Here is a 16,426-nt window from a genome sequence, read left to right as displayed (position 1 = left end):
AATTTGGCGTCTTAGTTGGCGTGCACTTCGAACTCGCAAAATCTGAGGCGACTGTGGTGACTCGATGCTTGAGGCGCGAGCTTATTGACCGTAAGTTCTGCGGTTTGAACCCAACCCCGGTACCTCAACTGCCCCCGTCAATGTTTGGGCGTCCTGACACTATCTCAGTCTTCATGCTTTCTTTGCGCGATATGGAAGCTAGATACCATAAGTGTCTTACATTATTATTATTATTATTATTATCACTATTATTATTATTATGATTATTATTGGTGGGGTAGACCGAAACCTGATGCGTAACTTTACGCGACAGCCCGCGATTTGCAGATGAGTCGACGTTACAGCTGTCTTCGATTGTGGCAGTTCAATCCCAAACGTTTGAAGCTTAGTAGGTGTACATTTCGAACTGTGCTTCTTTATCTACGGTATACAGATACGTATACCTCAACAAGTAAGTGGTTTCCTGTCAACTGGTAAAAATGGGTTCGCTCTTGGAAGTTCAGAAAGGCGTTAGCTAGCCTCAAACCCCTACGACACGGGCGCGACACCACTTTGTGTCAAGAGTAAAATCCACTCCACTACTTAAGGAACGATCTGCTGGGTTTGTGCTCATTGAATATAAGAGAAGACTTTTGATGCCTTCAGAATATCGCCCGACTCTGGTAGGAACATCGGATCAGTAGTACTCAATTACGCTTGACGGTTTTAGTCTGCGGGCTAGTGATGAAGAAGACAGATACTTTGTATAATAAACTGTCCGTGCCATAGAAATTCACCCAGCCCTATAGGTGTGGAAACTACTCAAAACTGGCTACTCTGTAACTCGTGTTGAAAGGTGACAGGCCGAAAATCATCGCTCTGAGTACGTAATCGTCTTGATCCACATTCTGTTGGTAATGTTGAAGTCACTATAGACCCGCTACTGAGGTTTCTAACATATGGCTATTCCGCCATCTTCACTATCGGTGAGTGACACTGCAGAAACTGAACACGATCCATGTCGAGCAATCAACCAGTCTGTTGGGAGCTGTATTCAACTGGTTTCTGTTGGAGCATTCATCTCCCGAATCATGATTCTGTCTAGTTAAGCTTAGTAGAGCACATCTACGTTTGCTGTGATTCGCAAATTAGACGTGTGGAACAAGCGTGTTATCTCTACTCTACCAAAAACACACTGGACGCATTCTACCGGGTGAATCATTCGCAGTTGAGCTGGACAAAGTGGTTGCTAATTTACTTTACTGACCGGAAGGTCTGTGGTTCGAATCCGACCTCTGCCTCTCGACTCCCCCTGTCTAGGCTTCGGCGACCTGGCAGTATCCCAGCCCTCGTGCCTCCTTCGTATGGCATGGCAGCTGGGCACCGAAAGGGTGCTACAGCTGAACGATTATTATTATTATTATTATCATTTGTTTTTGAAGAGCATGGTCACAAACATAAAAAGTGGATGCAAGCGATGAATGCGAAAGAGTAACAGGCGTCTCGAGGGACAGTCCGATCGGTCGACTCCGGTCGATCGACTCACTTTCCTTACAGGTCTTCTCAAGCAGGTCTCTTGAAACCCCGTAGATGCAGTTTAATTAGTTCGTGGCATTTGTACACATCTCTCCTGTTCAAACAACCATCATGTTCTCGCACATCAAAGAGGAATTACTGGGATTATCGCTTCAACAGAGCTCGTCAGCAGTGCATATCACTGGATTTGCCTGGCTTTAAGTCCCAGACATCTGGTATGCGAGACCTGCCTATTACTAGTGCTTAACCAGAATACAATGGATGAAATATGACGCCCTCCATGCGTAGGTGAAGTAGTAATGACACTCACCTCGCGTGTCAACTATCTGAGGTTCAGATCCAACCATGTTCAATACTGGTGAGTTCCCATAAGAACTTTCACGTTTCTGGTGCGAAATCACCAAACTACCTTTTCAGGACAAAAGGAAGACCATTCAAATGTGGGTGATCCGAATACAAATTCTACATACACACATAAACATACAGTAACTATCCAAATATATAGTTTTTTGAGTTTGCGTTCAATAGATAATGCGCCTTACACACGTTTTGACTTGTTCGACGCCATTTGTCGCATTTCACTTTATGGATCCTGGGCACCAACTGTATTCAGTTTAGTTCCTGTGGATTTCAGTCACAGGTATCACGTAAGAGTGCGTTTCCAGCGGCTTTTTTCCGACAAGTCTGAAGGGTAATCAAAGCCGAAGACAGAATGGTAGTGTAAACCATCCGTCCAAAGTATGCAGGACTAACGTGGTTCGTCCGTGAAGTATAAGTTGACGAAAAGGTCACGTTTGTACAGTGTTTATTCAGGCCTTTTTTGTTGTCTCAGTTTTTCTTGGACTTGTACTTTGTTGAATAGGGAAATGTTTGACGCTGCAAGCATATTACGGTCTCATTCTGTTGCTCGTTGGTCGGCGTATGCGCCCAGCTTAGAATATCGTACAACCAATTTTCCTCGGTGCAATTCTCAACCTATTTTTACATACATGGCATAATTTCTCATCAACTCTTCTGTAAGCGATGGACACTATTTTTTACCTGTGTTCATAATTTAGTGCGCCATCGGAGGGTGCGCTGCCTCGTGTCGAAACAACTTGTGAAATTGATGCCAATTGCTTCAAAAATGACGGCAGCACCAGGTTCTTGCCTCATTCACCATTTTCCCTTCTCTTCACTTTAGGGCTTTAGTTATAAGTAAATAAACTTTTTGGTTCATCACTACTTATTAGCTCTTTCTGATTGTTATACCGATTGGTTGGCTTTACAACTACTTAGCTGAGGGACAGGAGATGGCCACTTGGTCAACAATTTGGTCCCATTTTTACTACTGGTTTGGGTCAAGAGATAACGTGGGGGAATTATCGCGTTAGATTGAACTGCCATTCAGGTTCCTAACTAATGGTGGAAGTGAGATCAGATCTTTACTATATGCTGGCTGTTTTGCTATTGCAAACATCCTATTCACGCTTGGAAAAGATCGCCTCGATGCTGTTATCCTCTCAGTAGGAAAAGTACAATTCACAGGGGTACGAAAACACCTACAACCTGACTCTGGCTCTTCAAACTTTTGAAAAACCTCCAGAGATATCGAGTTAAGAATCGCACCCGCATCAGACAACACTTGAAGCACAAAGTTCCATGTCAGTCCTCTGCGTGTTCCAGTGGAGACATATGTATCGCCTGAGCAAGGAAGAACTTATACAAATATTCCGGTAAGTCTTCTCAAAAGATAACAGCGGGCAATCAGCTGTTCAGTCTGAAGCTATCTGCTTGATAGAGGAGATAAGTTGGATGTTGTAACGGCTTCCAGTTTCCATTAAAGCCACCGAGCGCTAGCAGATCTACGCCACTGTTGAAGCCGTTGACAAATATGGTTACAAGCCTCAAATTTGTATTCATTATCACCTTGTACACACTGGCTTTCACGTGATCAGGCAGTCACATCGCCTCAATTGGCTCTTAAAAGCTGTCAGTTGTGACGAACACATTGACACTTTACAATTGATTTTCAGCTTGAGTGATCTGTCATGTAAACGTGTGAGCTGAGGTATCACAAAGATTAATGCTTTTAAGATGGAATATCTATCGCGTCGATATATTTTCAGGTACGTTGGTTAGAAAACTCAGCGTCTTATATTTCAGACTACCTGAATTGTCGAAGAATACCGGGTGGGCTTTTCATTTTTCCATGAAGGAAAAGCATGGATATTATGATAGAGACTGTATCCCAAAGACTGGCGCATATATTTATGAATTGTTTTAAGGCTACGGAGTAAACGGTACTTGAAATCCGGAGTTAATAAAGCGTTCAAACTGCAACTACCGAAAAACTATTCCACAAGGTCTTCGGAGTAAAACAAGAATAATCGTTTGGTAGCTTGCGATGGTCTATGGGAAGCGTCACCACTCTTGTTTGTGAGAAAAAGAAAACGGTGATGTTTTGCAGGTCTGCGAACATTACTTCGTCTGACACAATGTACGGATTACCAGGTGGAGGGAGGGAGTGTGAAGGTTCACATGGGAATTAGAAACGGTGGTCCATGGCCTTATCCGCTCGGCTTGCGATAATGGTAGTCCAGGTAATCAAAAGAGTCTACTCGGTTTTTGGCTTTTCTTCAATGTGTGTTGCCCCGTAGCACGTACTCTACATCAATGCCTGAAACCACAGAGATCTGCAGATCATACCACTTTAGTCCCATTTCCCATAAATGCATGAACTGAACATGAACGGTCAGCGTATAGGTATGTTGTAAGCATGGCGTTTTGTGAACGACAGATTATTTTTGCAGCAACGGTCGTAGTTGAGTGACTTTTTAAAACTTTTGAAAGTACGAATTTACCAGATAGTTGTTTGTTTGAACCCAAAGCTTATTAACAAGACATGTACCCGTTTCGTTACTGAGTTAGAAAGGTTAGTGAGGTTTTTGACATTTCGAAAATGTCATCGAGCATGTATAAGACCAGTTCCGTATTCTCTCTGTCTCTCACTAGACGTCATCTAATGCAGTTGCATATTTTATACTAACACGGTGATATTTGTTGAAGGAGCAGCTGTGACTAGGTGTCAGAAGTTGAATATTTGGAACACAGCATTCCTTTCGTTTGACAGGACTTTTGGAATTTCGGAAGGGTTCACAAGCGACCGCATTCTCCACGTGATCATCCGCTGCTGGAAAAGGTTCTGTTCAGATAGTCTGCTTCTCGTGCGTCACTGGTGTGATTGTGTATCTACTGTGGTGTATGTCGGTTCTCGTCGTTGTTCAATATGTAATGAGGTTAGATATAAAGCGAAAAGTCACCAAATATTTATCAAAAAAAGAACAAAAAGTTCCATTGAAAGGCTGATGAGTTGTCAGATATCCAGTCCGTCCAGTTTTCTAGAATAACTGGGTACACTCGTTTTATTTTTCTGCAGCCTTTTTTTAAATTTAGGCATCCACCTATCCGTTAACTGCTGACTGTTTTTCACTTCATTACGGATGTTCCGTTAATACACATCGGTCGTTTTGTGAAATAAGTTCGATCTTCTGTCCCCGCAAAAGCTAGCATACACGTGAAGCGGAATTCGTCCTTGTTTTTGGAGAAGGCCGGAACTTGCCTAACTATAACGGAAAACCTATTGAATTTTGAATGCCCTGGGGAACTCCCTTCCACGTGACCCCCCTGTTCGTTTGAAAGTGACATTCGCTGCTCACGATTCATATTTTGGTTACTTTATCTTAAATTCAAAATTGAGAATATGTAAACAGCCGATGAAGGTACGCAAACTAACTGAAGTCAATCGGCTCCGTAATCATTCTTCTCTGAAGTTTTTGAGGTGATCTGGACGAATGGATTGTTGAAATTTACTTGATTTTTGGTCAATACACAGGCGTCCAAAAACTTTCTATCGGCGTTCAAAGTTTTGTCAGCGGCTAAAACCAAGTATGAGGATACAACATCGATACTGACTGACACAGAAACTCGGGCGAAATGGCGACATCAGCTGAACAGAATTTTAGCCATGGTCAGCTAACCGGGAATCTAGAAATATTCACTCGTGACTGCACAGGCTAATGATGATTGTTCTAATCACTGTGGCGAAATGCAGCCCACATGTGATCAATAGATTTTTATAAATCCGGATCAGGTGACGATAGACTATAGAGCTGTTTGTGCTGACTTAATTAGGTTACTGTTTATTTTATCCGACAGAACTTCTGTGCCAGGAGCAAAAACAAGATAATCAACCTGATCTAATTCTAGGAGGGCAACGGTTAAGTCTGACTAATCGGTTCTCGTGGCCACTCAGGTCAGCGTATGAATAAATCGATATGACCCAACATATTCAGACAACTAATTTTTGCCAGAAGTGACATCGCCATCGGTATGTGCCTGGCGTACGCTGTATCACTCAAGGGATTAGCATAAATTGGAGCGTATTCACTCTGTTTGCATAGTTCCCCTCCTATGCTGCCCCACTTATTTTCGCTAGTGCATCAGACTCTAATTTTGCACTTATTAGATCTTATCGGCAATGTCGTGCCGGAAATCAAACTCCGGACTTCTGGCAGACAATACGCTCATGTCACCATTACCTCACCAGCACACTAGATGCACAAGAGTCACCATAATTACGCAAGCGACTAGTGAAACAAGTCTACGAGTCCCATGACGCATGGAAATTATCCGGACGCCTGAGTCGGGAGTTCTGACATGCGGATCGATTGGGTAACATAGCGAAGACAGCTGTCGTTTGAGGCGTCTGTAGAAACGGCTTCTGGCTGCTTCTACTATGCGCCAAATAACACCTTTCTCATATTGTGCAACCTAACTACTCTGTATAGTGTTTGTGCTGACCATGAATGTCGAATAGCCACATCACAATGATAAGCTGACTAAGCCCATTTGGACCATATTTTTATGAGATGACCAGCTGTGAGCAATGCGCCAATAGTACATATATAGTAATTAACAGTGATACAAATTTTAGGTGAGCCAGACGCATTGAAGAAACGAGGAAGTGTTTGTACTGATAAAGTAGTGGACAGTGAACTGTAAGTCAACTGAAACCCACGAATAGTTTTGAACTCCGATAGACGTGAACCCAACTGTTCTTTGGTGCCCAAGCATTGTTCAAAGATTTTTCATTTTTATGGTCTGCTGTGACGCCCGAAGGCAACTACACTTCATCAAGATTCATCCTCGACGCGTGCATGGCAAAGCACGATACTAGATCACTAATAGTTCTGTTTATATACACCATATCCAACCGATCAATACTCGTTTTGGCGCCAATTAATAACATATTAAACGGCTTCACCGCTGACATGCACTTCTCTACTAGTGCCATGACTAACTGTTTACAGAGGAATCTCGGTGGGCTACGTTAGACGCTGAAGATAGTAGCTTTTGGAATTTCATTACTTCCACTAAGTAAGAGGCAGTATATTCTAACTACTGTACTGTATGGTGCTCCATCAACTTTATCACGGCTATTGTTTTTTTTTACCGAGTTAGTATCATTTAACATACATGTTGTGTGCGGGGAATGCCAGAACGAGTTAACTCGGTCATTTGTGTCAGTCTTGTTCGTAAAGGACGGGCCGACTATTTTACTAGCTGTAAGAATATGACTCATATGATAGACCCGCATAAAAATGCACACATCGTATGCGAATGACAATTAAAATCACCCGTCATTTTGCCCACATCTCATCCCCTTTCAAACTAGGATAACCAATCAGTGGTTAATCAGATGGTCATTGTTTTGTTCACCGAGCTTGGCAGTTAGCTCACAAACCTCTCGTGCCACCGTAGGAACCCCAAGGACTACCAATATTCTGACACATCGATGGGATAATCACACTTGAAATGAGTTTATCCAGAAACAGATGGTCCCAAAATATCTGAGAGATGAAGCTGAACGCGCAAACTCGTGGAACTTTCGTCTGACCCACGACCAGAGTAGGAAACATTTTTACAACTGAAACAAGTTGAACACGGAAATAACCAGTTCACTGGCAAAAAAATCCTGTGCTGTCCATTAATGTACTGATTAGTTTTGGCATACTTTAATGTCCGAAAGAAAATCAGAAATTCTCCATTTTTTTCATGATTTTTGCTGTCAAGTAATCGTTTGTTTTTCGCCATGACTCTTCAGACGTTCTCAATGATAGACATGGCCGGATCATTGGTCGATCATTTAGCATAAATGAATATTTGTGAAGTATGAATTCACCGTCCAGTACACGTATTTCCGGACTAGGAGCATGGTGCCACTTCTACTGGATGTGGTCCACAGCAATCGTGTCTTGGTTCTTTCCGTTATCTTCCGCATGATCCGTTCAAGCATCATCCTGATGGACAGGCAAGAAACGTGATAACTACCGTTCTTCATTTACTCAGTTTGGTCACATCCGCTACTCACCTTTATGTTTTCATATGTCAATAGTTACCCCTGACTGGCCATTTTTTATTCGATCCAATAATTCATGAGCTCACCTTATGGACACATCCCACCAGAGGTAACTGGTTAGTAAAAATGTCATAGACGATCTTCAAGTTCGAAACCTACTATCCGAATGAAATTGACCCCGTGCCCCATTCATGCGAATCCACTAAGCCACGAACTTTGTTGTGAAAATGGTAGAATTCTGCAATCTCGGGCGATGTCTGATGATATTTTCACGGGTTCACGTATCTCCTTCCAACAGTTCACACGTAATCAGACACTAGCTTAGCTTGGGTAAACTCAATTCAACTTTGAGGAACCTAATTAAGAGGACACAATGAGTTAAAGGCTGCGGACTTTAGTAGCATTGAGTGTACCAGATTACAAGAACAAAATTACTGGTCTTACAAGCCACAGTCGATCAGAAAATGTTGTTGCAGATAGTGGCGAAAAGCATGTGTGGGTAGCAATCTGACACGAATGAGTGTACGCATGATGATGTGAGTCGGTGCATGAGCCGCTACGGGCGTAACCTTTTACGTGGGTGATTTTATAGAACCCACTGAAAGTTATCACTTCACAGATTTAGGTGCTATGCAGGGTTCTCTTGGGTCGATGCTCCGCCTTGTATGATAATCTATTTTGTCGCAGAAGTCTCGATCAATCATAGTCTTACACGGAGCGCCTTAATGAGTTGAGGCAGAGGAGACTTGATGGCTTATTTAACTACAGCGAATAAACACTGATGGTCCTGAAATATACCTGAAAGAAGAGAATTCCTTGCTGACCAGTTACTCTTGTGAAGCGGAGTTTTACCGTACAATTTTGGCACTACTGAGGATATCGTAGTTAAGTGGAATTATTTAGAGGGTTCTTGTTTGTAGAATTCCTCCGCAAGTGACAAGTCAGTCAATCTTGTTGCAGGTAAAGCCGGGTACCGGTGATATGTGTTCTGTTCCCTAATTGGAGTGAAATTATTTCGGATTGGAGATCTTAGTGAGCTCCCTTGGTCGATCATTATTTCATCTGAACAACGACCGACAGGTGTTTATGCTGTGGTGCCGAGAACCACGTGAACCGGTGATGACGCGACTCATATGTGGCCAACTGAGTTGACCGAAACAGAAGTAGAACGTATAGATGATGTATAAACTTTCGGGAAACTTGTTAGCTCTTCAGGTACAAACAGACTACTTCGTATGCATTCCTGGGAGCAACCATAGATTACCAGAATAGGTTCGTTCGGTATACAGAATTTCAAAACGATTGTTCGAAACTCCCGGGCCTCAGACTTATGTTTTCACTGGTTATTCACGTGTGGCCTGTTTGTAGTAGTCACTTGATAAACAACACAGATAATAGGAATGCATATTTAATGACATTCCACATCTCGACGGCTCATGACCGCCCTTAGTAGGGAGCCTAATTGGATAACTGGTTTCAAGAGCACGAGGATTGGGTTCAAATTTGGAACAATCATGTGGGTGCTGTGTTCTTTATCACAGAACTGCATACACCACTAATCCAGTGATTTCAGTGTGCCACAAGTTGGCTTACTTTCTCCGCATAGTTGGGATAAGTGCGAATTTTGTCGTGTAATGAAACTGTTCAAAAAAATCAGCGCAAGACTGATTCATGTTCTGGTCTTCGCGGGGTTACTAAACGCCCTCATCCTGGTCCTGTCAAGCTGGAAAAATGTATTTTATGAACAATGTTCATGAAGCTACACCCAGCATCTTTTAACTTAGAGCTTACTTTGTCAACGATTTGTCCAAGTTCATTGAACTCTTAGTGGAATTTTTGAATAACACCTTCCAAGGATTCCACAGGTTCAGGTCAACAGCAGCGTACTGGGTGCAATACTCGCAATAATGAGACGAACTGGCTAACTTTGATCAAAAAAGCACGCCGTAAGACCTGAGTTAGAGGGTTGCAACAGACTTCTTCGCTCTATGGGAGACAGTTTCGGCGCAAAATCGTTTGCACTCCCTTTGAAGTGCCTTTCGGTGGTCGTGTTTTCGCTGAAGATAACCTAACCCCCATTATCTGCTAAGACGAGCACCCTAGTTCAACGATTGTTCCTGTTGGACTTTTGCATCGCTGTGTATGCATTCTGTGACCAATGAGGGAGTATGAAACGCATTCCGGAGTGACATGACATTAGCAGCCCTGGATGTAGTGATCACAGGCAAAAGATCCGTCAGGCTAAAATATCTATTCGATGTCACCATAAATCCTAGTCCACAACCTTTGTTAATTGATTCCTTCTGAGCATGAGCATATTCATAACAGTGGTTCACATTAATGACCAATTCGAGTAGTTTTGGTGATTTAGTGAGCATTGATTCGCGATTCCCTATCAATTTAGGAGGAGCGGTTATCAGATTTCGCTGCTGAAATCCAGCCTATATACTTGCAAATAATATTTCCAGGTATTATGTGCTTAATCTTTGTACTTAATCTTTGTTTTACTGTACCGGTTGCTGTTGCAGAGTTGTTCCAGTGTGTTTCTAGGCATCAGTTTTAACTTTGCCATATGAAACCAATTCAGCCGGTGCTAAACGGTGCAGAAGTGTATCACTCTTGTTGCAATCTATCAGTTTCAAGGGAAGTCGAACTAATGACCTTCGACACAGGATTTGAATGCTATGACCGAGTTGGTCATGAGGATCCTGTGCTTATATGGGACACAGTCCCACAGTTCCACTCGGCCATGCGGATGCCTGTCGAGCGACCAGATGCTGATGGACACTTTGGTGACCATCTGGTCGAAACGTCTGCTTATGCAGTGGAATGCTGTCTTTCTGAACAGTTCGCTTACACTTTAGAAGTGGCCACGGGTTTTTGAGGTTTTCAGTTATGAATTTTCGGGTTTTCAGTTTTGGGTTTCGTCTCGTGGTGGACGAGGAAGAAGCATTGTCCAGCCGTTTGTCTCTGTTTTATTAGTGTTTTTTTACAGCACAAATTCCAGATGCTACTGCAGACTAGTGCAGTCGGTTGACCGTGTTACTTCGATTCCACACCAACAAACCAAATTTTCCAGTGTGGTTATTCTTCCGTAAGGATTTACACCTTGTACGCTGTTTGAAGAATTTGAACCTTTTGAGATTCAAGTGAGTTTGAAACCATCGGAGTTTATTTTCGCAGGTGTACTTTGAGGGTCTTGAGGCGTATTCGATCAAAACAAGCCCGGATTTCACTAAAATGATACGGTTTATCAGCTATTTATTCTTTGTATTCTAGACGATGCTTAAATTCATACGGAGGTTTTCTTGGGCCTCCTTTGGCATCCACGAGTTTGCCCTTCTGAAGATAATTATAGCGGCAATTAGAGAGCCCAAAGTAGATAAACCAAATTGTTAAAAACAGCTAAACAGTTAGTCTTTATTGCTGGTTAGGAATTTTTTAAAGTTAGGACTCTGTAATACGAATAGAACAACATGCATATGGGTGGACAACATTCTTAGTAAACGACTTTGTTTTTATTTCCACAAAATGAACAAAAGTAATCGTGCTGTATGAAACAGTCAAATAGGAGATTGATCTTTGTAATGCGCTGTTTATAAGGTTGCTGAAAACTCTTCGATAGCCCACGACCGGTTTCGCACATCTTGGAGCTTATCAGGTAGGCGCAGTCCCCGAGGTTCCGTCAGCCTCATGTTCTACTTGAGACCAAGGTGCACGAAATTGGAGAAATACACTCATTTACAAAATAATTTGGTTTTTCGGAGGGTTGATTTTTTCCGTCTGAAAAAAACTAATTTCACAGAAGAGGTTACAGTCCAGCTAGTAGGATCGGAAATTATGCTGTTCTCTGATAGAAACCTAACTAGACTGATCGGTTACACAAATTGCCTGGTCTGAAAACCTTTTGATTATTACTTTGGCGTTGGGTGGTTGTGTATTTGTGTATCTATCTCACGCAACTGGATTTTTATCGACTTTACTGTCTTGTTCGTCTAAATAACACAATTTTAGTCCCGCCGGTTCACTTGTAGTGTACACGAAAAACAGAAGCGATTATTGATGGGAAACTTTGTCTTGGACGGCGGCAACCCGCCTATTCATACGCTCTGGTAACATGATTAATAAAACGTAATCATGGTTCATATTCGCTAGACCATGAAGAAAGTATCCGCGACAGCGTGTGCTTCCATCTGCAATGATTTTCCCACTGATTCAGACGTAGGATAAACACATTTTGAAAGAGTCCCATAGAAGAGGACAGTTACTTTCGGTTCTGCCGAAGCTTGTGCGAGAAGACACAAATAATCCGTATTATTGGTAGTTTATGTCGCTCTAATTATTCACGCATGACTATGGTGGTCCCAGCAAACAATAGTATTCCTCAACTGGCCATGCTAAAATCTCAGAATACAAGTGAGATTTAATTTGGCAAAAGATGTTTATATCCGAGCCGGTTTAATGCGGATGAATTGAGCGGCGAGTAATACTCGAAAGTGAGCTGTCTTGTTGATGCCTCCCTATACTATGGAATCTGATTTATTGAAATCCGACAGAATTGTATAAGATTCATTTGTGTGTCAGCCAGGAGTCACATCTGACTAAAAACTGCAACTTCAGGTTTGTTCTCTTTTCATGGGGTCTGGACATGCTGTGTTAGCTAGGCAGCTCAACCTGAATACTATGAAGCTGATAAATGCAAAAGTATTAGAAAGTAGTTTTCTCATCTTATGTAGTGATATTCGTCTGCGTGTTTGTTGTGCAACACCTACAGTCAAAAACCTGGTGAGATTCAACTGAGTTTCTCTTTAACTGCACGTTTTGCACAAAGGCCCCCTGATATTTCACTTGGCATGATACTCTAGATTTCGCAGAATATTCCATAAAGAAAACCATTCTCAAGGTTGCTGGACACCCGACAACAGCCCGCGACAGGTTTCATCCTTCTTGGGTCTCATCAGGTAGGCGCAGTAGCCGAGTTTTCGTCAACCTTATGGTGTACTTGAACCCAAATTGGACCGGTTTCGACAAATACGCTCACTTGCAAATCAAGTTGGCTTTCATGAGAGACCCAGCTTAATCTCTCGTTCACGATATTCTTTAACTGAATATGCCGCGCAAAGGCATATTTCATATTTCATATCACAGATGACACTATATTGGAGATGTCGCAGTATTCTCAGCAACCTTGTGATTTGTCTCCTTTATGATAATGTACCTTGGTGAGAACGTTGATGCATCATCAGTACTCTAAGACCAGTATCCACCGAACTGCATTCTATCACCATGTGTATATGAATCCAACTGGTGACTTTAAAGGTGATGCAGGAGTGTACAAAGGAAGCGACGAGAAATCCAAAATGTTGTCAGCAAGTGTGTATTGGAACTGCTACACCCAAGTAAGGACATTCCATAGACAATCAGTATCACTCCATGCGTGCGAACTTTCGTACTCAGTCCGTTTGGAAACGCAGGCCACTGACTCAACCAACTCAGATAAATCGAGAAAGTTTAGAATTTGCTAAATGACAACAACTCTGGATTAAGTGCAGGTAAAGACGAGCATCAGACCGTTTCACGCATTCATGAACTGGGTAAATTTTGGGCAGAAAATATCACTTTATTGAATTACCTTGACCTCTTTTCAATAAGCCTGTTTTTCAGTGAACTCTTGGGGGACCGAAACTCACCCACCCACCTAAACCCAGTCCTGAGTAATAAGAGGTCTAAATCCCTGTTCGCCGCGACTTGACTATCTCAAGAGAAACCAGTTCTCACAGTGGAATTTACGGCACGCAGTCAGCTAATAAGTGCCTTGACAACAGTCGATCAAGTGCTATTGGATTGCAGTCGACTATTAACAGTGTTCGGACGTGAGTGAGATGACACACTGAGAATGCCGGGACAAGCATGCATACATGTGCGTACATAAGCAGTGCGACAGTACGACAGTGCTGGTGCTGATCCCATTGGACTGGTCCACTATTAGCGGATTCGCAGTGGTCCGTTGGCATTAGTGAAGCTAATCTATGCAGGAAAGTGGAGAACAACTGTACTGCTTCATTCCTATTGAAGGTCACCAGCAGAGCACATGTCGGTGACCATCAGACCTGCGTCCTTTTTGACTGGCACTTGTAAGCTCAGGCGTTCCACCATGAGCGGCTTAACAGTACTGTGAGTAACACACACTTAGGCAGGATAAAGCGCCTCCTCATTATGTCATGAAACATACATTTGCACTTGGGTTGTGTGTAATAGGCGTACACAACAGTACTCGTTATTGTTGTATGTGGCCAATTCAAGCAAATTTTATGGACGAATTGTGTTTACCAGTATTTCGAAGGCTTACGGAGGCTGCACATCTGACTGTTTTAGCAAGCAGATGAACTCTCCACAACATTTTCTTTGTAAATCGATTTTCACATACACACACACACCACATGGCATCATATCCTACGGGTTGTTTACACCAGCTGCCACAAAATATCCGGATTGCAGTGCGCAGACTGGACCATCTGGAAATGATCACTGGTGCAAACATCCAGTGTCAACTTTATGCAAGAATTCTCGTCTGAGGAGAAGCCCTTTTTTAGCAGAGTACGACGTCTTGTGCTCACTGACTTTGCATTCCAAAGAAGTTAAGTACCTAACGGTATATCAAAAAATAAGGAAAAGGTTCGCTTTTCAGCGTCGCATGAAAACTCTGAACAGTTTAGGCAATCGACATGAGCCAAAAAACATGAATGCCTTCTTAAAACTGTGCAAGCTTCTACAGGTTTCTGTGATTTAGGACCATCGGGTCCCATGGAGATAAAATGTGTCTCTGCGGGGAACAGTTAGCCCTAAGGAAGGTCAGAATACCACACCATTTGTTGTTGTCTCTTTTCGGGTAGTAGGTGACACCCAATGAAGACTGTCGGCTTGTAACAAGGAGCTGCCCTCTCAATCGCCTGGGAAAATGCCGTCAAGACTTATCACTCCCTTTAGTTTATCCAGGGGGAGGCGTACAAGGAAGAATTTAAATAATCACACATTTATACTTATTCTACTTATCTGTGAATATATTATACCATCTGGGGCCACCAGCTCGACGCAGTCTGCTCTGACCTAACCGCTGACAATCCGGAATCAAGCTGCTACCGCCAGTCGGAGATGACTGGACACCGGGGGCTAAACAATGTGGGAAACAAGAACAAGGATATTTGGTAGCAGACTGCACTGTAGTTGGATGTAAGTCTAACAGAAAATGTTGACTACCTACCTACCTAGAAACTGCCGGCTCCCTGGGCAATATAGGTAAGTCAGAGAAAGCGTGGGGGATTTCGTCCAATCCTTTACATAGCTTGATAACCAGTAAAGGCGAAATCGCCATACCAGAAGCTCATTTCACTCTGCACAAGTGAACTGGCTACAAATTCAACTAGCATGGCATGTATGAAGGACAGGCCTGAACCCGAAAGGACTCTTCTCTCGCTATCATCCGCTTGTAAATATCTTTCGGAAAAGCTAGCAGTGGCAGCAAAATATTGATAATTTTTAGGTTCGCTATGATTAGTGATGGAGGGCATTTAGTTTCGACTATTACTACTATTATCATTTATTTTTGAAGAGCATGGTCACAAACATAAAAAGTGAACGCAAGCAATGAATGCGAAAGAGTAACAGGAGAATATGGGAGAAAAGAGAGAAACGTCTCATCCGAAATCATGCCAAGAACAGTTCCAGTCTGATGAGGTGAATCCCAAAGTATGTAAAGACTTGGTATGGAAACACATGTCTAAAGACCAACAACAGAAGAAAGGACAAACAATGTTGAATGCTCATCAAGGCGCGATAGGCGCTGGCACAGTCAAGACTCGCACATCAGGCACAAAGTGTCCGTCATACTGGGTCTGGTGTGAGATTAAATGGCAAAAATGTACATTCAACGCCATGTGCCACGCATAAAAGTGTCATAAGTACGCAGAGAGCCCACTATGGCAAGCAAACACAAGCCACTGACTGCGACCTTAGGAGGTCCCAGTCCAATAACAGCCTTAGCGGATTGAGAAAAGCAGATCCCTCGATAATAGATGATCATCGGTTGGTGAACCAAAAGTCGACATCTCAACCAATGGCATTTAGGGCTGAGATTATGGCGAGGGAATATTCATCAGCACCATACTTCTACTTCTTCCCATTCCACACAGTCACCCCACGCCAATCCGAAACTATGTTGACGTCTATTACAGTTGCACGGCGATTTCGAACAGCGATTAGGTCAGGTTTGATGAAGGACATCGAAGTAGATGCTCTCAACTCCTCGAAGACGGTGTACCCCAGTCGACGGAGACGTTTTGCAAGTTCCCTTGCAACCCGATTATGACGAGCACATCTGGCATCATGCGTGATCTAGCAGGACTGCAAAATATGCACCAAACTCTCTGGTTGGCCACAGTTTCCACGACATAAGATCGTCTGGCCACCATGACCATGCCGAGCGCTTCTAACTCTCGTCCTAAGCAGGTTGCA

The 16,426-nt window shown here is 42.8% G+C and overlaps 1 protein-coding gene across 1 annotated transcript; it reads left to right on the top strand.

Annotated features, from left to right (window-relative positions):
• Positions 1-10,571: 10,571 nt before the first annotated feature.
• Positions 10,572-10,799, top strand: T265_02847 (hypothetical protein; the record flags this gene model as incomplete). The annotated part of the gene is made up of 1 exon (XM_009167191.1): positions 10,572-10,799. One exon carries the CDS (start codon positions 10,572-10,574, stop codon positions 10,797-10,799), a length of 228 nt encoding a protein of 75 aa, XP_009165455.1.
• Positions 10,800-16,426: the final 5,627 nt, after the last annotated feature.

The sequence above is a fragment of the Opisthorchis viverrini genome (genome assembly GCF_000715545.1).
Source record: "Opisthorchis viverrini unplaced genomic scaffold opera_v5_37, whole genome shotgun sequence".
Classification (NCBI taxonomy): domain Eukaryota; kingdom Metazoa; phylum Platyhelminthes; class Trematoda; order Opisthorchiida; family Opisthorchiidae; genus Opisthorchis; species Opisthorchis viverrini.
The sequence above is the reverse complement of the archived record's forward strand: the minus strand, read 5'-3'. Positions and strand labels throughout refer to the sequence as shown.